The sequence below is a fragment of the Cebus imitator genome, unplaced genomic scaffold, assembly GCF_001604975.1.
Source record: "Cebus imitator isolate Cc_AM_T3 unplaced genomic scaffold, Cebus_imitator-1.0 Scaffold311, whole genome shotgun sequence".
NCBI classification, from domain to species: Eukaryota; Metazoa; Chordata; class Mammalia; order Primates; family Cebidae; genus Cebus; species Cebus imitator.
Window position 1 is genome coordinate 1,167,745 of NW_016107626.1, and position 24,123 is coordinate 1,191,867.

Sequence of the window (24,123 nt, forward strand, 5' to 3'; positions counted from 1 at the left end):
GAGCCCCAGGCTTAGATTCTACATTTGTAGTGGGGAACCCTCTGTGACTGGATTTGCTATTGAAATTGGTAAAACAATATTTCTTTATTAATATTTTCCTTTCCTGTATTCAAGGGGCTTAACTTTCCTTTTCCTTCCCATATAGACTGCTCCTCAGTTTACACTGCTAATCAGAGCCAGGGACTGTGGAGAACCATCACTGTCATCCACGGCCACCGTTCATGTGGACGTGCAGGAAGGCAACAACCACAGGCCCGCATTTACCCAGGAGAACGTGAGCCACCTGGGCTGCCCCGATGTCTAAGCCCCAACACAAGTAGCCCTTGGGTCCTAGGCTCAGTTTTCCTCGGGGTGGGGGGGAGGCTGTTAGACTGTTATCATATTGCTATAAAGAAATACCTGAGACTGAGTAATTTATAAAGAAAAGAAATTTAATTGGCTCATGGTTCTGCAGGCTGTACAGGAAGCATGGTGCTGGCTCAGCTTCTAGGGAAGCCTCAGGAAGTCTATGATCATGGCGGAAGGAGAAGGGGGAGCAGGCATATCACTTGGTGACAGCAGGAGCAAGTAACACACAGCGGGTGGGAGAATGAGGAACAAGAGAGATAAGAGGTGCCGCACACTCTTAAATGGCCAGATCTCATGTGAGCTCAGGACGGGAGCTCCCTTATCACCAAGGGGATGGCTGGAGCTATTCATGAGGGACCTGCCCCCATGATCCAGACACTTCCCACCAGGCCCCACCTCCAACACTGGGGATCACATTTCAACATGAGATTTGGGCAGGGACAAATATCCAAACGATATCAGGGAGTTACCCAAGATATGTGCAGTTCTCAAAAGTGACTTACGCTAGAATCAAGAAGCCAAATCATACTGACATAGAAGCACTTCGTAATGGTCACATGGGCTGACATGTTTGACGGACCTATGCCAGAAACTATGCTGAGAGCTTTTACATGTGTTTTTACATTTTTGATTGTTGAAACTATGACATGATTTCTGTTTTAAAGATGGGAAAACTGAGGCCTCGGGAAGACAGAGAACTCCTGTTTACTTGAAGTCAGGGGTTCCTATGCTCAGCCCTTTTGACACTGGGCCGGATTATGATTTGGAGTGGGGGCTGCTCTGCATGTGCAGGATGTTCACCAGCATCCCTGGCCTCTACTCCGTAGAAGTCAGTAGCACTTCTCAGCTGTGACCACCAAAAATGTCACTACACATAGCCAAATGTCTCTCAGGGAGAAGAATCACCCGTGGGTGAGAAGTCTGCACCTGAGGTTTTCACAGCGTATTCAGGATCCTAGAGGGGAAGGTGAGCAGGCTGGCTTTGGCCTCGCCTTCCCACCTCAGCTGGTTTGTATGTCAGGGTCCACATGGGATTTTCCAGGCTGCAAGACATCTAGCCTTTAAGAAAGTGTTGAAAACCACTGTGTAAGACGGTTTGGGACTGATGCTCCACTTAAAGGCATGTGAGATGGCTAAAAGAGAAAATAAGAATCGCCCAAGATCTATTTCCAATCTTTTATTTTTTACTATTCCCTATGTACTTTTAAAGAGTAAATATCGACCATGTTTTCTTCTTTGTCCTGACTCTCTCAGTGAGGCCTTTCTTCACTACCCAGGTAAAACCCTCCCATTTCTTTTCTGGGACACTCTTGAGCCCTTTTGTGCTTTTTTCTTCTTAGTAGTGTTCTACTTAATCACTTAATTTCATTTATTGTATGAACCCCTGTTACACACATGCATGCGCACACACATGCACACAGGCACGCGCATGTGTGCGCGCGCGCGCACACACACACACACACACACACACACACACACTCAGCTCTCAGCTTCCCAAGGTTGGAATTGTTGCCTGTCTTGCTCATGGCGTCTGAAATGGAATGTGGCACACAGTAGCTGTTGTTGAATAAACGATGCAAACAATGATTTTTAAAAGGTGTCGTTTAATATTACAAAAACCCTATAAACCAAAGTGAAATGTTTGCAAACCAAAGCACCTCGCCAGAAGCATATAATAAGTACGAAACTATGTTATGTTTGAACCTTGTTTCAAAATCTTTTCCTGGCTTGGTAAAAAGCCATGCTCTCAAAAATACAGCTGGAAAAAAATACACCCTGTTATTTTGAAGTGCTCATCTAGAAACATTGTCTCCAAAAATATTGAATAACAAGTCATTTTGAAGATCTATGTGTGTAAGAAAAATGATCACCTTAATCTGAATAAACCACAGTGTCCTATTTTATGGGAAGAGCTACGGTTTTTGGAGAGCATAAACTAGGATTGCATACTATCATTTGTAAAAGTCTTGGAAAAAAATAGTGCATTGAGTTAGATTTAAGAGTACTTTAAAATTATTCAGCAAGTCACAGGTAGGAGGGGGCAGATATTCTAATGGATGCACCTTCTGCTGTAACAGGTAGGCCAGGTTCAGCAGCGTGAGGACTATCCAAGGTGCTGTGCTGAGGAGCTACGTTTTCTTTCTCCTTGCCTCTCTGGCTCTCTCCGCATCTCTCTCTCCCCTTCCTCTCTGCTTTCCTTTTCAATTGTGTTTCTCTCCATGACATGGACATGATGATTGCCTCTTTCAGTATAAGGTTCAGATTCCTGAAGGCCGAGTCAGCCAGGGCGTGCTGCGTCTCCTGGTTCAAGATCGAGATTCTCCATTTACATCAGCTTGGAGAGTCAAGTTCAACATCTTGCGTGGCAATGAGGAGGGACATTTTGACATTTCGACTGACCCTGAGACCAACAAAGGGGTATTACATGTTATCAAGGTAACATCATAGCAGTGACATGTGAACCAGGTGGTGGCAGATGCTGAGGCCCCTTCTGTAGGATCACTTGTAATGAACTAGGAGCTAACACCATGGATGCTGTGTGCTGAGCCCATTACGTACCGTGTATCACCTGGCAAGGAAGGCAGGGTCTCAGTGCCACTTCTGTGTGTAGGCTGAGCATTCCTCCTCCCAAAATAATATCAATAATAAAACTTTTTTGATATGACTAAATACTTCACCATTTAATTTTTTGTTGTTTTAGGCAAAATATAATAGATTTACATTGGCCTTAGAATGATTATTCCTTTTCAGATGTGATTTAAAAAATGAAAACATTTTCTTTAACCTTAATCATTGTTTCTTTTTGTCTGAGTTGTCAATGTTTAAGATTTTTTAAGTTTAAAAGAAATGGGGGTGCTTTTGTGTGGCCCCTAAGAGTATGGAGAGCCTCTGGTACTGTGCCTAGTGGAGAAGCTGGCCTGGAAGAAAGTATTCATGTTACCATCTCACTCTACTGATTAGGAAACCAAAGCCCAGAGGGGCTAGGTCTTTTACACAAAGCCACACAGCTCGAGAGTGGTGGAGTGGAGGATCCCCCGGGGCAGTCTGACCCCAGTACCTCTAGTCTTCGTTGCTCACAGCCAGACCTAGAGTGACCAGGGCTTCTAGTGCAGTGCGGTGCAGGTGAGTCACCTGGGGACAAGGCAGACCTGAGCCAGTGGGTCTGGGGCAGGGCCCGAGATCCTGGTACTCCCTTAACCAGGGGATGCCAATGGCCTACAGACCGTGCTGTGAATAACAAGACTCGACAGATGCTCCACCAGATGCGGGGGGTTGAATTTCAAAATACTCCCAGCCCCTCCATCCTTTTAAGTCAACTGGCCACTTTGTACCCGAATGACTGTGATCATTAATATCCATATTTCCCTAAGCTCCCCTGATTTTTTTGTTTTACAGCATGGTTGTCTCATTCATGTTTCATTAGGCGACGGTTTTTGTTGCATTTTTCATTACTCTCTCAAGGATGGTGGCTCTTTTCAGCCAGAAGAGGAGGAGGGAAAAATAAAAGAGAAAAGAACTCCATAAATGATTTGAAAATGAGCTGAAGACTGTCTTTTTGATCATTATCAAAGACAATGTAAATAATAAATGAAGTGTAAAATCCACAGGCTTTGAGTTCGCCATGATGACTCTGTGCCGGGCTTCCTCTGGCTAGAGGGGCAGCAGGTGCTAATGAAATTCTTTCTCTGGGGTTCCCGCCTTTGGATTATGAGACTCGCGCAGTGCAAAGCCTCGTCATTGCCGTGGACAATGAGGAGCAGCTCTTCTTCTGTGAGAGGGGAAAGCTTCAGCTGCCAAAGAAGGCCACAGCAAGTGCCACTGTGAGTGTGCAGGTGGCAGATGCCAATGACCCACCAGCCTTTCACCCCCAGAGCTTCATTGTCAGTAAAGAGGAGGACGCTGGACCTGGGACCCTGTTGGGAACTTTTAATGCTATGGATCCAGACAGCCAGATAAGGTGAGAAGAGAGGGCCAGAAAGGGCGGTTGTTTGGGTGGAAATAGCCACATAGCCAAGAGGGCTCCCATTGGAAAACCAGCTCCTTGAGCGTGTTCACAAGGCTGCCTCAGTCTCCGTGATGAAAATACAAGAAGCCACAGCAGAGGACCACTGGCCTGGGTTAAATGTCGTCTTCCATGCGCAGCTTTTTCTGATCCCACCAGGAGAACTCACTTGTTGGTTCTCCTTTGCATTTTCCACGTTTCTTTTTGTATTCTTTCCTTCGTGTTAGAATAATTTATTATATTTTTCTATCTCACCCCTCTGTACCAGAAATTATAAACCAGCACCTCTCTTGCTTCTGGGCAAGAAAAGTGAGTTGTTTTTTTTTTTTTAGGAAGTTGTGGAAAATTTACCATTTTATCCATTTTTGAAGGGTACAGATCAGGGGCATTAAGTATATTAACAGTGTTGTGCAGCCATCGCCCCCATCCATCGCCAGAGCTCTTTTTATCTGGCAAAAGAGGAGCTCTGTCCCCATTCATCACTCATTCCTCATTCCTCCTTCTCCAGCCCCTGGCCCCCACCATTCGGCTTTTTGTCCCTCTGAATTTGATGACTCCAGGTAATTTGTGAAGTAGATTCATATGACATTTGTCTTTAGGTAACTGGCTTATGTCACTCTGTATAATATCCTCAATGTCCATGCACGTTTAGCATGTATCAGAATTTCCTTCCTTCCTTTTTGATGCTGAATATGCATATGTGGTATTGACACAGTTTTGTTTATCCACTTATCCATTGATGGGCACTTGGATTGCATATGGCCTGAATCTCCTGATGTTCTTGAAGAAATGAAAGAACTTGGCATTTTTGGGTCTGTGTTCCATGAGATCATGATCATGGGGACAGAGTGGGGTCACGTGTCATGATGCCCCTTCCCTCTCCTGGCCGAGCTCAGCAGTCAGCCCCAGGCCCCATTCCGCTGGCTCCACTCATTTCTAGTGCTTGCTTGCCCCTGTCCACCCTCTGGTGTGAGATTCCTCCCCTTACAGCAATACTTCTCAGTTTCTCTGTTGGGAAAGGCTAGGCTTTTAAAAAATTTTACAATTTATGATGGTGTGGTCAGTTTGCAAAATCTAATGAAACTGAATTACTAGAAAAATCGTCATGTGCTGGGGGACACAGCAAGGCTGACAACTCTAAGAGCTTCTCAACGCCTGCTCTTCATTATTGCAGTTATCTCGTGAGCAGCTAACCAGAGTTCACAGACCCCTTCTGGTGCACAGTGGTGCGTCTTGAGTTAGCATGGCTCTTAAGAGGTGGCTGTCAAACTATAGTGTGTATCAGTCTCTGGGGGAACTTGTTAAAATGCAGATTGCTGGGCCCCACCACTAGAATTTTATTTATTTATTTATTTATTTATTTATTTATTTATTTATTTATTTGAGATGGTGTCTCTCTCTGTCACCCAGGCTGGAGTGCAGTGGCAAAGTCTCAACTCACTGCAACCTCCACCTCCCAGGTTACATGATTCTCCTGCCTCAGCCTCCTGAGTAGCTGGGACTACAGGCACATGCTACAACATCTGGCTAATTTTTGCATTTTTAACACAGACAGGGTTTCGCCATGTTGGCCAGGCTGGTTTCTAAAGCGCCCCTAGAGTTTGATTGAGAGGTCTGAGAGGGGCCAGAACTGAGATTTGCATTTCTAAGAATCTCCCAAGGATGCCAGTGATGCTGATTGAGGCTCCCTTTCTTTTTTTGTTTTAATTAATTAATTAATTAATTTTTTTATTGCATTTTAGGTTTTGGGGTACATGTGAAGAACATGCAAGAACCTTGCGTACCCACGTGGCAGTGTGATTTGCTGTCTTTCTCCCCATCACCTATATCTTTCAACACCACCGATAGAGAGCCTTTTCTTATTTTATTTTATTTTTTTAATTGTACTTTAAGCTCTCGGGCACGTGCGCAGATCTTGCAGGATTATTGCATAAGTACACACATGCCATGATGGTTTGCTGCATCCATCCCCCCATCATCTACATCCAGCATTTCTCCCAGTGTTATCCCTCCCCAACCTCCCCACCCAGCCCGCTGTCCCTCCCCTAGTCCCCCATCCCCCAACAGACCCTAGTATGTGATGTTCTCCTCCCTGTGCCCATGTGTTCTCATTGTTCAACACCCACCTATGAGTGAGAACACGTGGTGTTTGGTTTCCTGTTCTTGTGTCAGTTTGCTGAGAATGATGGTTTCCAGATTCACCTATATCCTTACAAAGGACATGAACTCATCCTTCTTTATGGCTGCATAGTATTTCATGGTGTATATGTGCCACATTTTCTTTATCCAGTCTATCACTGATGGATATCTGGGTTGGTTCCAGGTCTTTGCTATTGTAAACAGTGCTGCAATGAACATACATGTGCATGTGTCTTTCTAATAGAACGATTTATAATCTTTGGCTATATACCCAGTAATGGGATTGCTGGGTCAAATGGTATTTCTATTTCTAGATCCTTGAGGAATCTCCATACTGTCTTCCACGATGGTTGAACTAGTTTACACTCCCACCAACAATGTAGAAGTGTTCCTATTTCTCCACATCCTTTCCAGCATCTACTGTCTCCAGATTTTTTAATGATCGCCATTCTAACTGGCGTGAGATGGTATCTCAATGTTGTTTTGATTTGCATTTCTCTAATGACCAGTGGTGTTGGGCTTTTTATCATATGTTTGTTGGCCTCATAAATGTCTTCTTTTGAAAAGTGCCTGTTCATATCCTTCGCCCACTTTTGAATGGGCTTGTTTGTTTTTTTCTTGCAAATCTGCTTTAGTTCTTTGTAGATTCTGGATATTAGCCCTTCTTCAGATGGGAAGATTGCAAATTTTTTTCCATTCTGTTGGTTGCTGGTTCACTCTAATGATTGTTTCTTTTGCTGTGCAGAAGCTCTTAAATTTAATTAGATCCCATTTGTCTCTTTTGGCTTTTGTTGCTGTTGCTTTTGATGTTTTAGTCATGGAGTCCTTGCCTATGCTTATGTCCTGATTGGTATTGCCTAGGTTTTATTCTAGGGTTTTTATGGTGTTAGGTCTTATGTCTAAAACTTTAATCCATTTGGAGTAATTTTAGTGTAAGGTGTAAGGAAGGGGTCCAGTTTCTGCTTTCTGCCCATGGCTAGCCAGTTTTCCCAACACCATTTATTAAAGAGGGAACCTTTTCCCCGCTGCTTGTTTTTGTCAGGTTTGTCAAAGATCAGATGGCTGTAGATGTGTGGCATTATTTCTGAGGCCTCTGTTCTGTTCCATTGATCTATATCTCTGTTTTGGTACCAGTACCATGCTGTTTTGATTACAGTAACCTTGTAGAATAGTTTGAAGCCAGGTAGCGTGATGCCTCCAGCTTTGTTCTTTATGCTTAGGATTGTCTTGGCCATGTGGGCTCTCTTTTGGTTCCATATGAAGTTTAAAGTGGTTTTTTCCAGATCTGTGAAGAAGGTCAATGGTAGCTTGATGGGGATAGCACTGAATCTATAAATTACTTTGGGCCGTATGACCATTTTCACGATATTGATTCTTCCTAACCATGAGCATGGGATGTTTTTCCATCTGTTTGTGTCCTCTCTTATTTCTTTGAGCAGTGGTTCGCAGTTCTCCTTGAAGACGGCCTTCACATCCTTTGGTAGTTATATTCCTAGGTATTTTATTCTCTTTGTAGCAATTGTGAATGGGAGTTTGCTTATGATTTGGCTCTCTGTTCATCTGTTATTGGTGTATAGGGATGCTTGTGATTTCTGCACATTGATTTTGTATCCCGAGACTTTGCTGATGTTGCTTATCAGCTTACAGAGATTTTGGGCTGAAATGATGGGGTCTTCTAAGCATACAATTATGTCGTTTGCAAATAGAGACAATTTGACTTCCTCTTTTCCTACCTGAAAACCCTTTATTTATTTTTCCTGCTTGATTGCTCTGGTTAGAACTTCCACTACTGTATTGAATAGAAATGGTGAGAGAGGGCATCCTTGTCTAGTGCCAGTTTTCAAAGGGAATGCTTCCAGTGTTGGTTGTGAGTTTGTCATAAATAGCTTTTATTATTTTGAGATATGTTCCATTGATACCTAGTTTATTGAGAGTTTTTAGCATAAAATGCTGTTGAATTTTGTCAAAGGCCTTCTCTGCATCTATTGAGATGATCATGTGGTTTTTGTCTTTGGTTCTGTTTATGTGATGGATTACATTTATACATTTGCATATGTTGAACCAGCATTGCATCCCCGGGATGAAGCCTACTTGATCGTGATGGGTAAGCTTTTTAATGTGCTGTTGCATTCAGTTTGCCAGTATTTTATTGAAGGTTTTTGTATCTATGTTCATCATGGATATTGGCCTGAAGTTTTCTTTTGCAGTTGTGTTTCTGCCAGGTTTGGGTATCAGGATGATATTGGTCTCACAAAATGAGTTAGGGAGGAGTCCCTCTTTTTGTATTGTTTGGAATAGTTTCAGAAGGAATGGTACCAGTTCCTCTCTGTACATCTGGTAGAATTCAGCTGTGAACTGTCTGGGTCTGGACTTTTTTTTGTTGATTGGCTATTAATTGCTACCTCAACTCCAGAAATATTTTGGTGTTTTGATGTAATTTTTTACATCTTTTGATGTACCTTTTTAATTTTAACAATTGCTGTCCGTTTTCCTTCTACAAGATATAAACTGATTCATGACCCAGCAAATTGGGTCAGTGTTGATTAAAACTCTGGAGTGGTCACCACCGTGGAGTCAATTGACCGAGAAGCCCCTCCTGTAAATGACAGTTTTTATATGATCATTGTTCACGCTGTTGATGATGGTGAGTGTTTACCCAAAATTGGAAAAATAAAATGCTCATTCTTGCTTCCTGCGGGAAAATAACCCTCATGAGAGTCTTTCAGCGCAGCTGAGAAAAAGATAAAATAAACCTTGTTATCACTCTGCATCCAGGCTGGTGATTATTTTTGGTAATAATTCTTTAAATGGTAAACGAGGGAGCAATACCATCGAAAGAGGGCAGCATTCATTCAGAAGAGACAATTAAACCAGCAAGGAAGCTGCAATCAAACCCGACATCTTTTTCATCTGTTCATGAGCTAACTCTTTAGTTCTTTGTCAAAGCCAATGATGTGTGATAAATATGTAGCCCAGCTTCCCTGTGCTGGGGAGGGCACACGAGCTCAGGTCAATGGGACTGTAAGGGACATGTTTGTCATGAACCAGGATGGGTGGTTTTATGAGCATGATTCAGCACTTTACTCCCTCCTAAGGCTAAATCTTTAAATACACCAAAACAAAGCTGAAGAAATAAAAATGTTCACATAACTTTAAAACTGTATTTAAGAAAGACTGTGAACTAAAACCCAAGCTCCAAGTGATATTTCACTATACGTTCCACTCTGTAATTAACTAGTGGAATGTTAGAGGTGGGGGCAATGGAGATATGAAACATGTTCCTAATCCATATGAAGGAAGGAGAAAAAGCGGGATCAATGTTTCCGGGCTCCATGATTCTGCGATGGATGATTTTATGATTGGCACTTTTTTCTTTCTTTCTTTTTTTTTTTGTATTTCAAAAGCCTTTGGGGTACAAGTGGTTTTTGGTTCTGTGGATGAACTGTGCAGTGGTAAAGTCTAGGGTTTTACTGCACTGGCCACCTGAGTGGGGCACGTTGGATCCAGCGTGAGGTTTCTTAGCCCTTGGCTCCCTCCTCCTTGCTTCTGAAGCTCCAGAGTTCCTTATATCACTCTTATGCCTTTGTGTATCTATAGCTAGCTCTCACGTACAAGTGAGAACATAGAGTATTTGGTTCCACTAGTTAATTACAGAGTGGAACGTATATTTATGTATCACTCGGAGCTTGGGTTTTAGTTCACAGACTTTCTTGAATACAAGTCTAAAGTTATTTGAACATTTTTATTTCTTCAGCTTTGTTTTGGTGTGTTTAAAGATTCAGCCTTAGGAGAGTGTAGAGAAAAGTGCTGAAACATGCTTATAAAACCACCCATCCTGGTTCATGACAAATGTGTCCTTTACAGTCCCATTGACCTGAGCTCGTGTGCCCTCCCCAGCCCAGGGAAGCTGGGCTACATATTCACTTAGAGGAATGGCCTCCAGCTCTATCCACGTTGCTGCAAGAAACGTTATTTCATTCTTTCCTGTGGCTGAGTAGTATTTCGTAGTGTAAGTATGCCATATTTGCAGTTGTGAATTGATGATTGCCACATTTTTCATTAGGAAAAGTACTTTTAGATAATTGTAGATTCCCTTACAGTTTTAAGAAATAATCTAGTGGATCCTGAGTATCCTTTGCCAGTTTCCCCCAGGGCAACACCTTGCAGGACTACAGTTTAACCTTGTAACCAGGACATCGATGCAGAGAAGCAGGGCATTTCCCTCCCCACGGGACCCCCATGGTGCCCTTCTTTAGTCACAGCCATTTTCCCCACCCTACCCATCCTTGATGCCTGGCACCGTTGATTGACCTTTTGTTTGTTTGTTTAATGATGCCTCATTCTATGTGTTCTACAAATTATTTAAGGTGGCCACTGTTTTATTAGCTTACCTTACCCAGATATTCTGAATGTTCATAAAGGCAGGAAAACAGATCACGTGCATGCTAGGAGAGCTTATGACTTTGAAAGGGAAACAGTTCCAGTATCTCAGGAATATTTTTTTTTTCTGAGAGATAGAAAGTGCTCATTCTCCAGGGCTCTGTGTGCATGAAATAAACAACTCCTCCTGGAACTTCCTCCCTTTACAAGGCCTCCCACCGCAGACTGCTACGGGGACCCTAATGCTCTTCCTGTCTGACACCAATGACAACGCCCCGACTCTCCCGCCCCATTCCCGCTACATGCAGGTCTGTGAGTCTGCCGTGCATGAGCCCCTCCACGTCGAGGCAGAGGATCCGGACCTGGAGCCCTTCTCGGACCCATTTACATCTGAACTGGACAACACCTGGGGAAATGCAGAGGACACGTGGAAGTTGGGGAAAAATTGGGGTGAGTGTATTGGTCAGGGGCAAAGAGTGGAAAATGAAATACATCCATTTCAAAGAAATTTAGGCAAAAAAAGACTTTATTAGCTTAAAAAGCCAGATAAGTCTGTTTTCTGGCAGACTAGGTGCTCAAAGGACATCCCTGGAAGCCACCTTCCCACACACGGTCTACCTTTCTCTGGGTTCCTTCAGTTTTAGTAAGCTCACCTCATCAAGGGGTAGGAGGCTGCTGGGAGTCCCTGAGACACATCCTCGCACCTGGCAAGAAGGGTGTTTCCAGGAAAGCTCCAGGTTTGATGTCACTGTTTGGCCTTGGTCAGATGCCCTGTCAATCACTGTGGATGGGACTTGGGAGGGCAGATATGCTGATTGGCTGGCTCCCAGCCCACACCTGGACCTTGTAGAGATCTGGGCTCAGCCTCTCCTGCTTCATACTGAGAATTCAGGAAGTGTGGGCTTCCCCAGAGAAACACTGGGCACTGTTACCAGAAGATGAACATGCTGAGCAGGTGAAAAGCAGCTGGCATCCACTGTCAGCACTCTCCTCTGTGCCTCTATCTGTGGGATCTGTAGACTGTGGCATGGTTTTAGCTGACACTGTGTGCTCATGTTTATAGCTCCCAGATCTGAAGTATGTAGTAAAGCACTTCATCTTGCCCAAAGAGAGGTGTGGTCTTTGTCCATGCGGTCTGGGTGATCTCTAAGCCCTTGGGATATCACGTCTGATACAAGTGTCTCTTTACCTGGGGCGTCTTGGGCTGAGCCTGATAGGGTCAATGTGATTTAGATTGGGGACTTCTGGTCACATAGTATCAGTCGACTACCAGAGAGGCTGGAGACTGAGGCCGCTCACTTGGGAGGCCCACCAGGTTGCTGCCAGCATCCCATGTGTGTGTCCCTCATCCATGCTGACCTGGCTTCTCAAGAGAGGATGTTGAGAAGCTCTGTAGTTGGTGCTTTTCTGGACTCTGCCCTAGGTGCCCTTTTCCTTGTCTGATTTTCATCTAGATCTTTTCCCTGTAGAAAATGGTGCCATCACTAAAACAACTTCCAGTGTGTTCCGTGAGTCTTTCTAGAGAATTGCTGAACCTGAAGGTGATCTTGGGAATCCCTGAACTTGCAGTTGGTGTCAGAAGTAAGGTTGCTATTGGGGACCCCTCTCTCCAACTCTGCAGTGGGATTACTTTTGTACAGAGCTTGGCTTGTGCAGGGTGCTTAGTAAGCATGCATTAAGCAGATGAACAGATGAGTGAGTCAATGCATGCCACATTCTTTTTTCCTTTGCAGGTCAGTCAGTTGAACTTTTAATCCTGAGGAGCCTGCCACATGGTAATTACTTAGTGCCACTCTTCATTGGCGACAAACAGGGACTTTCCCAGAAGCAAACTGTCCATGTGGGGGTCTGCCCCTGTGCCAGTGGGCTCACGTGTGTGGAGCATGCAGATGCAGGAGTGGGGCTTCTTGTGGGGGTTCTGTCCCCTGTGTGTGCAGCATTTGTGGCTCTGGCAGGTCAGTGGTCTGCAGGGGTGTCCTGGGACCGTGGCTCCTCTCCCCAGGCAATACGCCAGGGGTATGGAGTTTGCTGGGGCAGGAGACAGCCAGTGGCAGGATTGGTGGAATGGCTTGAAGGATGACTTCTGGGTTTACTCAGCCTCCTAGATGCAGATCAGAGGTTGCCATGCTGGCCGGACGAGACCCCTGGTCAGCAAAAGTAGCTTCTCCTCGCGATGGAATCCATCAGTAAACACAGTCAAGGAGTGGCCCTTTGTAATAGCCATGGGGATGGCAATATCCAGATATCCAGGCTCCTGGACTTGGCAAAGCTAATAAGAAGGCAGTTTTTCCAAGAAACAATACAGTATTACTAGGCCAGATAGTATTACTGATTAATTCAACAAACAGTTCTGTAGCATCTACCTGTGACCCCAAAGTGTGCTAAACTTGGTGGCTACACAGGTGACTAAGATGCAATTTGGCCTTGCCAGTTCATGGCTGAGTTATCAATTAAACAGAACAAGACCCTCATGAAACCTCTGATATGAGTGAGCTTGTCTAATCCGTTTTCCCCTTTTGTCTTATCACAGTGGCTCCGCTTTTCCTGCTGCGATACTGTTTTGTGCTTGAATCCAAGAGGCGTGGATGCTCAATCTCCAATGGCAAAGGCCACCAAACACTGGTCGCGTATAATGAGGAGAGCAAAGCCACTTCAGCCCAGGTAGTGGAGACTCATGCTTTGTGTCTTATGGCAAGGAATTCAGTAATACACAGACACATAGCACATGTTTTTTCACTATTGTACCGCCTCTTACTTCACTCTTACCCATGTTTGAGTAGCAAGTGGGAAAAAAATGCCTGCAAAAGCTATCTAACTCAGGTAGATGAACTTATTGTTTTAGATCAGTGGTTCTCAACCATGAGTAATTTTGCCCCGTAGGGATATTTGCCACTGCCTGGAAACAGTTTTGATTGTCACGGTTAGGGGTGCTATTGGCATCTAGTGGGTTGAGGGCAGGGATGCTGCTAAACATCCTGCAGCCACGAGACAGCCTCTGCCATAGAGAATTCTCTGGCCCAGTCTCCAAAGTGCTGAGTTTGAGAAAATGTGCTCAGGGGAAAAGTGATTTTTATTAGGTAGACGTTCCCTAAATGGGATGGTATTAGGCTCACTAGTTGAATGATCTGAGCTGGCTTCTTGGCCCTGGCCTTTGGTAGGGCGTGGCAGAACCTGTTCTTCTCTCCTTGCCTGGCAGAGGTCAACCAGGAAAGCCTGGGCTCTGTTTCTGCGTTTGCATCTCATTAGCTACGTTGTTTAATCCCACATCCTCCTCTGTGAACTGAGAGGATAAAGTCAAATTCACAGATAGGTTGTGGATCAGAGAGGATGCCTATGAAGGCACCTAACACAAGGCCTGACCCACTGATTGGCCAGTAGCCACTGGCTTTTCAAATCTGCTGCTTCCGAAATAAGCCCTACCTTAGTTTAGTCATCCTTGCAGCAACCCTGGGCTGGGGTTAGACAGACAAAGAGATGAAAGCACTGTGAGCTCTCCTGTTTGTCTTTATCTAGAATTAAGTGGTTGACTTAGGAAATGAACACAAAAGAAATGTCAAAAAAAACACACACACAGAGGATTCAGTCACCCCATCTTACATCTCCACCAATGGTTTTTTTCCTGGAAGAGAGAGATTTGTTGAATGAAATGAGACACTTGAGGGAAAAAGATACTCCAATGAACTTTGATATGATGCTCATGTAATTAGAGAGATTTTTCTCAAAAACATTGGATTGAAGAAACTGGTGCTCACCCAAGGCTCCCAGGGTTCTTTGCATTTTGTCTTCCCTGCGGCGTGAAGGAAGGAAGGGAGCAGCTGCTTAGGCCCCTCTACAGATATGTGCCTGCGCACCCTCCTGTGAGCCCTTCCTGGGTGTGGGTGAGGAAGCAGGAGCAAGGTCCAAACTCTCTAGGTTGTGAAGTCCCCTGGAAGGAATCCCCCCATCCTAAATGTGAGAGCAGCAGCAAACTTGATTTGTTGTGAAATTTTAAGAAGAAAACCATCTGGACAAACGGCAGCCTTTGTGTAACAGTAGAATTTTTTGCCTTGGACAGTTCCACTGGCTCAGAGGCTCAACCATGAAGGAAAACAGAAATGGTTCCCAGGCCCAAGGGCTGTGCCTCAACCTCCTTCTAGGTGGGAGGGAGTGAGGGCTGCTGAGCTTGGGGGAGACTGGCAGGAATGTCGCACTCCCTGAGCACTGGTTCAGGTTGTAGCAGAGATGAAAGGGGCAGAGGTGATGCCCTGGGTACCCCCTCGCCTGGCAGCTTTGTGACTGGCTCCTGGAAAAGAGAAAGCTGCTATGGAAGCAGTGTGCATGGAAAGGAACCTTGGCCCGTGTGATGCTCAGACCAGGAGGGTTGGAGGGGATTTGATGGCATGGTGGCACTGGTCAAAGACCAGCTATGCCAGAGGGACAAGAGAGCTTCATCCAGTGCAAGGGGCTCTGTTCTGTTCTCTTTCCAGCAGATCTTCCTCTTGTTTCCCACTCACAGCCAAAGGTACATTTCCATTCCTGCTTTAGTTTCTTAGGGCTCTGAGAAGTAGGATCCAACAGACCTGGATCCACAGATTCCAAATCTGTGATTGATCAGTTACATAATCTAACAGATTCTGGCTTTCATATATAAAGTGAGCTTGATAGTCCTCTTAGGTTTATTGGATGCTTTAATCAAATAATACATGTAAAAATGTTGGCACTCACAGGCATGCAATAAGGGGCGGCTGCTAATATTAGCATTATCAGCAGTGGTTACTGATTATGTCTTTGTAACGTTGGTGAACAAAACCATCTCTAGGTGCACTTACCCTCTATCCATCTTGCACAAATACACCAGCCTACACTGCATATCCACTCACCAGGGACATTCTGTGCTCTTGGGAAGACTCCATCTAAGACATCACCACTAGCTGCACACACATTGTCACATTCTGCTGCTAAACTATAGGGATGCCATCTGATGACCTATGGGACGGTGTAGATGCCTTCCCTGCATATCAGGAAGCTCATGAGCCCTTGGCCAACATAAATCCAGCAGCCATCAACATGAGTCCCTCTGTGAACATATATGTTGGGTGATAAACAAATGGGAGAATGTACAGAATACCATGCAACAGTGGTGACCCCCAAGAGCCGTCACCGCAAGCCCTAGAAAAATATGAGCTTCTAGATTCTGAGGGCTCCTGAAACAAGTCTTTTACCATCAGTTTATGTGGAACACTGAACCATGAGAAGCTTAACCTCCCAGTGAGCAATTACAAAAGACAAACAAAAATAACATTTTTACCCACATAAGTCGTCCAGATTTCTAGGCTAGGTGTCTTTTTTACAGTCTGGACTTCTTCTGTGTCGGCATAGATACAATGTGTTTTGGAGAAAATGCCATTCCTTTCCTTCTGTTTTTATTTCTGCAGTCTCTTGTTTCAGCCCCTCTCATATTTCTTCCTCTGTGTTCTACAGACATGGTCAGATGTTGAAGGCCAGAGGCCGGCTCTGCTGATTTGCATGGCTGCAGCGACAGCCACACAGGGAGCTAAGGTAACATGCTCCTTACTTGCTTCTGGATTTCAAACAGAGAAGTGACTTTCCTGTTTCCCTGATGAGGAACACCCGGGATGCTCCCTCAGTGCCACATCCAGGGAGGTCCTTTTGCAAGTCAGTGACCCAGCCCCCACTTGAAAAGCCCCATGGTTCCCGTAGCGTAACACACCCTTGCCTTTCGGTGGCCAAGTTCCTTCATCTTTGCTACGGCATCAGATGACCCAGTGCTTCCAAATATCACTGTGTCCAGCGCCATATGATCATGTTTTGCCACATGCAGCTGCTACTTGGACTAGCGTATTTCTTAAAACACTTTTTTCTTAAAATGGGCGTGTGTCCACATTAAGTACATTTATTTAAGTAGGAAGTTTTATATTTCAACCGTAAATAAAAACAGTTTTACTTATATAAAGAGCAGGCAAGTGTGAAAATAGACACAAAAGAATTAGGGCACAATGACTGGGTGGATGATGTCACTGCCAAAGGCTGGGGGCCCGTCTAAAGGAAGGCAGAGCATGGAAGCCAGGCCAGCGCCAGAGTGACTCTTCCTCCTGGATGTCATTGGGATGTGGAAACGGAATTAGAAAGGGAATAATTTTCTCACCATGCAAATCAGTGTTCTTTAAAATTGTTTCCCAAGTAGCTAAATCTTCCCTTCTGTCAGTCATAGGTGTCCCCTACTTTGAAAACAGAAAGTCGACCAAGGCCTGCCGTAAATGAGCATGTGCCTGGCCAGGGCAGCGAGCAGGGCTGGGTTCGCTGTGCATTCTGACTGCTAATTCGTGCTTCTGGGGGGAGGGTTACCTTTTCTAGTTTTTACAAACTTGCCTCCTGGGCTGCTGGGAGCCTTCTCTCTCCTTCCTCTGAGCCAGCCTGCTTCTAGAGGCCTAGGCATTGCCCTGAGGGACCCTATGCACTTTGCATGCAACATCTCATTGAATTTTCACCAGAACCCACGGGGTGTGTGAGTGGTGGGGCAATCTTGCTTCCCTGTTTTACAGGGGAGGAAACCAGGCCTCCGGCTTCTAGGTTTTGGTGTATCTCTGGGTTCCCTTCAGTGTCCTGTGAATGTTCCAGTAAGTGCACCTGTGGTGACTGCTTAAGCAAACTGCCATTCACACACTTTCTCTAAGTTACGCCATCACTTACGATTTACGGGGCAGCCCCATATTTTAAAATCTGCTGCATAGCATGAAATATCTTCAATGAGACCACTGTCAAGGTTCATTGACTGCTTTATTTCCTTTGAAATTTAGCTTCATTATTGAGGGGTCACTATTAAAATAATAGAAACCCAAAGCAGAAAATGCCCACAATCCTATCCCTACATCTAAACAGTTTCACCTGTGAGTGTCGCCTTCTAGACCTCGTCCTCGTGCCTGTGCAGTTTTCAGGTGTCTGTTGCGGAAAGAACATTAGCGTCTTCACACTGCAGCCTCCTCCGGCCAGGCGGTTCCATTGCACCTGCCCTTTAATTCCCTGCCTCTCTTCATTCTCCTTTTCCACTGCCACTTGTCCTCCCTCTCATCGTGTTAATTTGTGTTTGCCTATGAGTATATGAGCAAGGGGAAGGGGTGGGAGCTCACACGTGCCCACCTTGTTTCCAGCTGGAGAGAAATGCATTCTCTTTTGAGTAAATCAGCATTTTCCCCCTAGGATCTCTAGGAAGTGCCTCTGTCTGCACCGAGTAGGCCAGCCCAAGCACGCTCTGCTCTGGGGAGTTGGGTGAGTTCCAGAAGGTTGCTCCCTGCGGCGGCCATCTCACTAGTGACTGACAGTAGGTTCCCTTGAGAGAGGGCCCTTCTAGAAGATTCTGTGATACCTTCAGAAAAAGACACATAGTCAATTAAAATATGAGAAGTTGGGCCTTTTCCACACAATTCTATTTCCATCTATAGGACTAGGTATTATTATTATTGGTGGTGGCTGTTTTTTATAGAGCTGTTGGATGGTCCTGATCAAAGACAACACTTTTTAGAACATCCACAAATAGACACATTTTCTCGTGTCCTTCTAAGGGCACCAGAGATCATCTATAAAGTTAAGAGCACAGGAGTTTGACCCTGACCAAATTCCAGCCCAGTGACTACATGCTTCCTGCCAAAGGGAGGCCTGACTTCCCCTCTGTGTGGTGTCTTCATATACTCTACATACGTATTGCTTTACTTTGTGAAATGATTTTTTTCCAAAATAATTTTAGATTAATTAGAAGTTGCAAAAATAGTATGGAGAGTTCTTGGGGGTCCCCCAGGGATATCATCTTATGTAACCCACTCCATGATCAAACCAGAAAATGGACTTTGGCACAACAGTATGAGTACAGGTATCAATAGCAATCGTTATTTGGACCTCACCAGTTTAACCAGACATTATTTAACAAAAATTTACTTTTCCAATATAGAATTAAAAGAGATATTCAAGGTCTAAAGAGCCATGGAATCATACCCAATTTTTATGAGGGAAAGCTTCTAAAATAAATTCAAGATCTCTACAATTTCATGCTTGTGCACAGACAGCATCTGAGCAAAGATGTAAACATGCTGTTCTTCTTTACACAAAGACGATGCCCCAAATCCATCACTGAAGGGCTCCTGCATCGATGAACACTGGGTTCCATGTCCATGCAGCTGGACATGGTGGGGCTAGCAGCATGGACATGGAACCTACACCATGGCACAGGGCCTCCTGCTCTAAAGAACCCCTGCTTGGTTTAATGTTCTACTGTCACCATCTTGAAATTCTTAATTTTTGAACAAAGGGCCTCACACTTTCATCTTGCACTGAGGCCTGAGAGCTCTGTAGCTGAGCCTGGGTCCCAGGAGTGATGTGTGTCGTCTGTTTGTATTCAGGGCATGGCCGTGGCACAAAGGAAACCTTACTGGGTGTTTGTGGACTCAAGATAGAGCTTGCAAATCTAATATTCTCATGTTCCTTCTTCACAAAGCAACTGTGAAACTTGTTCATGGGTTTCTACTATGAATATCTACATTCATTAGAATTACTATACCTTCAGTACAAAAATGAAAAGCAATATGACTGCAAGAATTTCTAGTTAGCCAGTTACATCCTTTGGCGATTTATTTGAAATCAGTAAATATTTCATCTTTCTCTAATTTAAAGGTTATGGAGAGCTCTTTGAGCCAACAGGTGTGAAAAACATATATTCTACTCCCATAAGTACAGATGTAGGTGTTATTGTGAAAAAAATTACCTTAATATTGTTCTGTCTAAAAGCTGTGGAAAGCCTTGAAAATTGGAAATGTGGAAGGGAAGAGGTGATTAAAAAAAAAAATGTGCCCAACATCCAAACAAACTGAAGGAGAAGTGGAAGTGGAAGAGGGCTTGGAAGTAGTTAAGGTACATTTATCCTGTGACTTGAGGGCAGAAGAGCTTTTCAGTCGCTGGCAAATTTCTTTTGCTGTTGAGTTGGTAAGACCTCAATCATAGGCTGAGTTTTCTGTAGCACTTTGTCGCAGACCTATAGACACTTTAAGCTAAGGGGGTCTTAGAGATCATCTGGACATTTTTTTTCTAAATATGTTTTACAGCAGAATTCTTCTTCTCAAATGAGATCGTATAAATAACTCTATTATATATAAAACATCTAAGTACTAATTTTGTATGCAATGACATTGATAGCACACACCTATTACCAAAATAGCCAATAAAAATAATGATTCTGATGTAAACAAAAGGAAGTTGAATGTTGTGGATATAGTTTGCAAATTTATGCTAACTTAGCACATAATTCATTCCATTATATTATTATAAACTGGTTTTTAAAGTATCAAGAAAATTTTGATATACATGAACAAGCAGTTTCAAATATTAATGGTTTTTGAATAGCTCCGTTTACAATATTGGGATTCTCTTTGATTAAAGAAACATGGGACAAAAAGCTTCATTCGAGCTTCGTAAAAGCAAATTAGCATGGCATCCGAAATTCACATGTTGTGTGGGAGACTAATAAAGATGTAAACCACTTTCTACTGTACTATACAAATAATGTTCAATATTATTATTGAATAATTCGTACATAGTGAAAATAAAATTCAGATACTCTGGCTGAAGTATCTTTGAGGAGTTGTAGGCCCTGGGGACAGAGTGAAACCAATGGCTAAGTCCACAGAAGCCCGGAGAGGAGAGATGGTGCTCTCCCGGCCACAGTGCAGCCATGCGTGGTGTGGGATTAGGACCTGAAGTTGGCTTGAGGCAAAATCACCCCTGAGTCTACCTCGGGAAGGAGCCAGGCTGGAGATGGACATGGTGTCTTCCTCTAACCCGGGATGAGCCCCAGGCTTGGTCAGTGAGCATCGGGTGTGAGGGTACTTTGTACGGAGACTACATTTGAAGGGTCCTCCTCTGAGAGGCCCCTGGAGCTAAACAGACTGAGGGACAGCACCTCCAGTTAAGTGCTCCCAGCACTGGGAGCCAGGCAGGCAGCGTCCCTAGGGCTGTTTGTAGTGGTCCACACCTTGCCTCTTTGGCTAAGTATGTGTGGCTCAGTTTACTTTGGTATGATGTGGCTTCATTATGTATGTACACATGTTATATGTACAGTCATGTATTGCTTAATGATGGGGATACAGTCTGAGAAATGTGTTATTAGGTGATTTAATCATCGTGTGAACCTCATAAAGTGTTTTACACAAACCTAGATGGTGTGTGAACCTCATAAAGTGTTTTACACAAACCTAGATGGTGTGTGAACCTCATAAAGTGTTTTACACAAACCTAGATGGTGTAGCCTACTACACACCTAGACTTCATGGTACAACCTGTTGCTCCTGGGCTACAAACCTGTACAGAATGTGACTGTACTAAATACTGTAGGCAATTGCAACACGGTGGTATCTGTGTATCTAAACACCTAAACACAGAAAAGGTGCAGTAAAAATACAGCTTTACAATCTTATGGGCAACACTTACATATGTGGTCTGTCGTTGAAATGTTATGCAGTGCATGGCCGTATGTATGCATGTGTATCCAGGTAGATTTGTATATACAGGTGACCTTGAACAACAGGAGTTTGCACTGTGTGGGTGCACAGCAAGGCCACCCGCTTCTCCCTCCTCCTCTTCATTCTACTCTGAGAGAAGGCAATGAGGATGAAGACCTTTATGATAATCCACTTCTACTTAATGAAGAGTGAATATATTTCCCTTAATGACATTTTCTTTCTTCTAGCTTACTTTATTATAATATAATATATAATACATATGACACACAAAATATGCATGAATTGACTGTTTATGTTATTGGAAAAGCTTCCAGTCAACACTACACTGTTAATTGAGTTTTGGGGGAATCGAAAGTTATAGGCATGTTTTCAACTGCCAGGGGCAGCAGCCCTAAGCCCCACATTGTTCAAGGTCAACTGCGTATGTATATGACTATATGTCTATACACACATACATGTAAGTCATATATACATAGATTATACACACACACACACGTAAGTGTATATGTCCGTGTATATAAGCATGTACATAGGCATGAGTATGTATATATGAACATGTATATATGCATGTCTGTATATGTACATGTATATATATGTATATATATATAGCCTCATGGACATACAAAATTGTCATGACTTGACAAGTTGTATCATGTCACTCTCTAATTTAAAACTTTCTGATGGCTTGTCACTGCACCTGGGATACAGTCTTCAGCCTTATGACCTTAAGGTCCTATGCAGCCCATGCTGCCTTTGCTTACCTACAGCCTCAACTTGCTGTGAGACTCCCTGCCTCCCCAGCCCTCCCACTGCCCCATCTCTTTGGGGTCCAGCCACAGGACACTCCAAGTTCCCTCCCTGCTCAGGGCCTGTGCTGTTTCTTCTGATTGGAATTCCCTTCTGTTCCATGGCCCTACGCCCTCCTCCTCCTGAGAACTCCCTGGTCTCAACTGCGTGAGATCCCCTCTGAAATCTTCTCTTGCTGATCAGGCTCACATTTATCGCCACTCTCTGTCGCGTGTTGGCCTTGCCCTTGCGTGGCCCTGACAGTGAGGCCTCAGGTGCTGTCCTTGCTTCCAGGCCACCCCGACTTATGTGATTTAGTTGTGGGATTGGTGGGCCCCCAGGTAGCCACTCCTCCCTGTAGGTGCCAAGCCTGTTTCCCACCACTGCCCTAGACAGCACAGAGACCCAGAGCCACAGACATGGGCCAGATGAGCAGGTGACTGCTGGCAGCCCACCATGGAGAACAGTGGGCAAGGCTCAGAGGGAGAGAAGCCAAAATGAGCAAGGAGGGGCAGTGTAGCTGAGTGGGCGCAAGGTATGACTGAGGCTGTCAACAGGACAACCCTGCTGGCCAGGCACGTTCAGGTTCCTTCCTCACTAAAGGTGTGTTTCAGCCCAGGCATGGAAAGTCTAGCCCTGAGAGCTTGTGGGGTCTCCCTCTCACCCCAACACAAAGAGAGGAAATCTGGGCAAACTGCCCTGAGCCTAGCTCTTTACCTCCAAGAGAACTGCACTGAGTGTGCCTCTCTGTGTTGGGGTCAGTGTCACATGGAGGTCAGGACAAGTGCTCCTCGTATTAACCTCTACTCATTTGCTTGCAGGCTTACCCAGATTCCACAGTGCACAGACAGCTCCTGGCACTGGTGGAAGGAAGGATGGCCGAGACACTGAGTCAGGTATGGAGGGCTCCCCTTGTCCTGTGCACTGGCTGTTGGTCCTGCATCCCTGCTGTGCTCCAGGCTGGATGTGGGAACACTTCCTCCTAAATCACTGTGTTAGTCAGCTAAGGCTGCCGTGATAAAGTACCATACCGTCTCGTGGCTTAAATAACAGACATCTTGCCTCACGTTTCTGCAGGCTGGAGGTCCGAGGTCAGGGTTCCAGCATGGTGGGTTCTAGTGATGGCTCTCTCGCTAGCTTGCAGAAGGCCACCTTCCCACCGTGTCCTCACATGGGATGGAGAGAGAGACCAAGCTCTGCGGTATCTCTTCTTATTAGGGCACTAATCCCACCATGAGGACTCCACCCTCATGAGCTCACCTAAACCTAATTGCCTCCCAAACGCTCCGTCTTCAAATGCCATCACATTGGGCTTAGAGCCTCAACATAGGAATTTGGGGAGGGAACACAATTAAGACCGTAGCAATCACGTTCTTGGGGATCCTCCCTCCAGCGATGCCTTGTAGAACCCAACCTAAGATGGAATTGACACAGGACGGGCAAGTCCCAGAGGCTTCTTGGAAAGAATGAAAGGTGAGGTGGTGTGTTAGACAGAAGTCTTATTGAATGGTATGCTCCTGGCAGGGCAGGGCTGACTCATAGGCAGTGTGCTCAGACTCAGAAACGTATGGGCTGTTGGCAACTGTATTTACAGCAAGTGCTCGACTTGACGACCACGATTAGGTCCGACAGACCGGTCATAACACGATTTGGCCGTAAGTTGAGTAGGCTATATGTACAGTACCGTGAAATGATGTTATAAAAATCTTTAAGTCATATTTTATCATAATTTTCTTTCATTATTGTTATATATCATAATTTTCTTTGTTCGTTTTATGCCATTTGTATCATCTCTACACCATTTTTTTTCCCATTTATTTATTTTATTGCATTTTAGGCTTTGGGGTACGTGTGAAGAACATGCAAGATTGTTGCATAGGTACACACGTGGCAGTGTGATTTGCTGCCTTCCTCCCCATCACCTACATCTGGCATCTCTCCCCTTGCTATCTCTCCCCAGCTCCC

At 44.6% G+C, this 24,123-nt stretch overlaps 1 protein-coding gene across 1 annotated transcript in view; it reads left to right on the forward strand.

Moving 5' to 3' along the window:
• Window positions 1-24,123, forward strand: part of CDH26 (cadherin 26) — a 61,359-nt gene that overhangs the window by 29,375 nt on the left and 7,861 nt on the right. Inside the window, 11 exon segments of the mRNA XM_037729591.1 lie at window positions 144-274; window positions 2,599-2,783; window positions 4,046-4,306; window positions 8,992-9,134; window positions 11,081-11,320; window positions 12,604-12,825; window positions 13,401-13,531; window positions 16,331-16,408; window positions 18,068-18,140; window positions 19,532-19,596; window positions 22,980-23,054. Coding sequence (XP_037585519.1) covers window positions 144-274; window positions 2,599-2,783; window positions 4,046-4,306; window positions 8,992-9,134; window positions 11,081-11,320; window positions 12,604-12,825; window positions 13,401-13,531; window positions 16,331-16,408; window positions 18,068-18,140; window positions 19,532-19,596; window positions 22,980-23,054 — 1,604 coding nt within the window.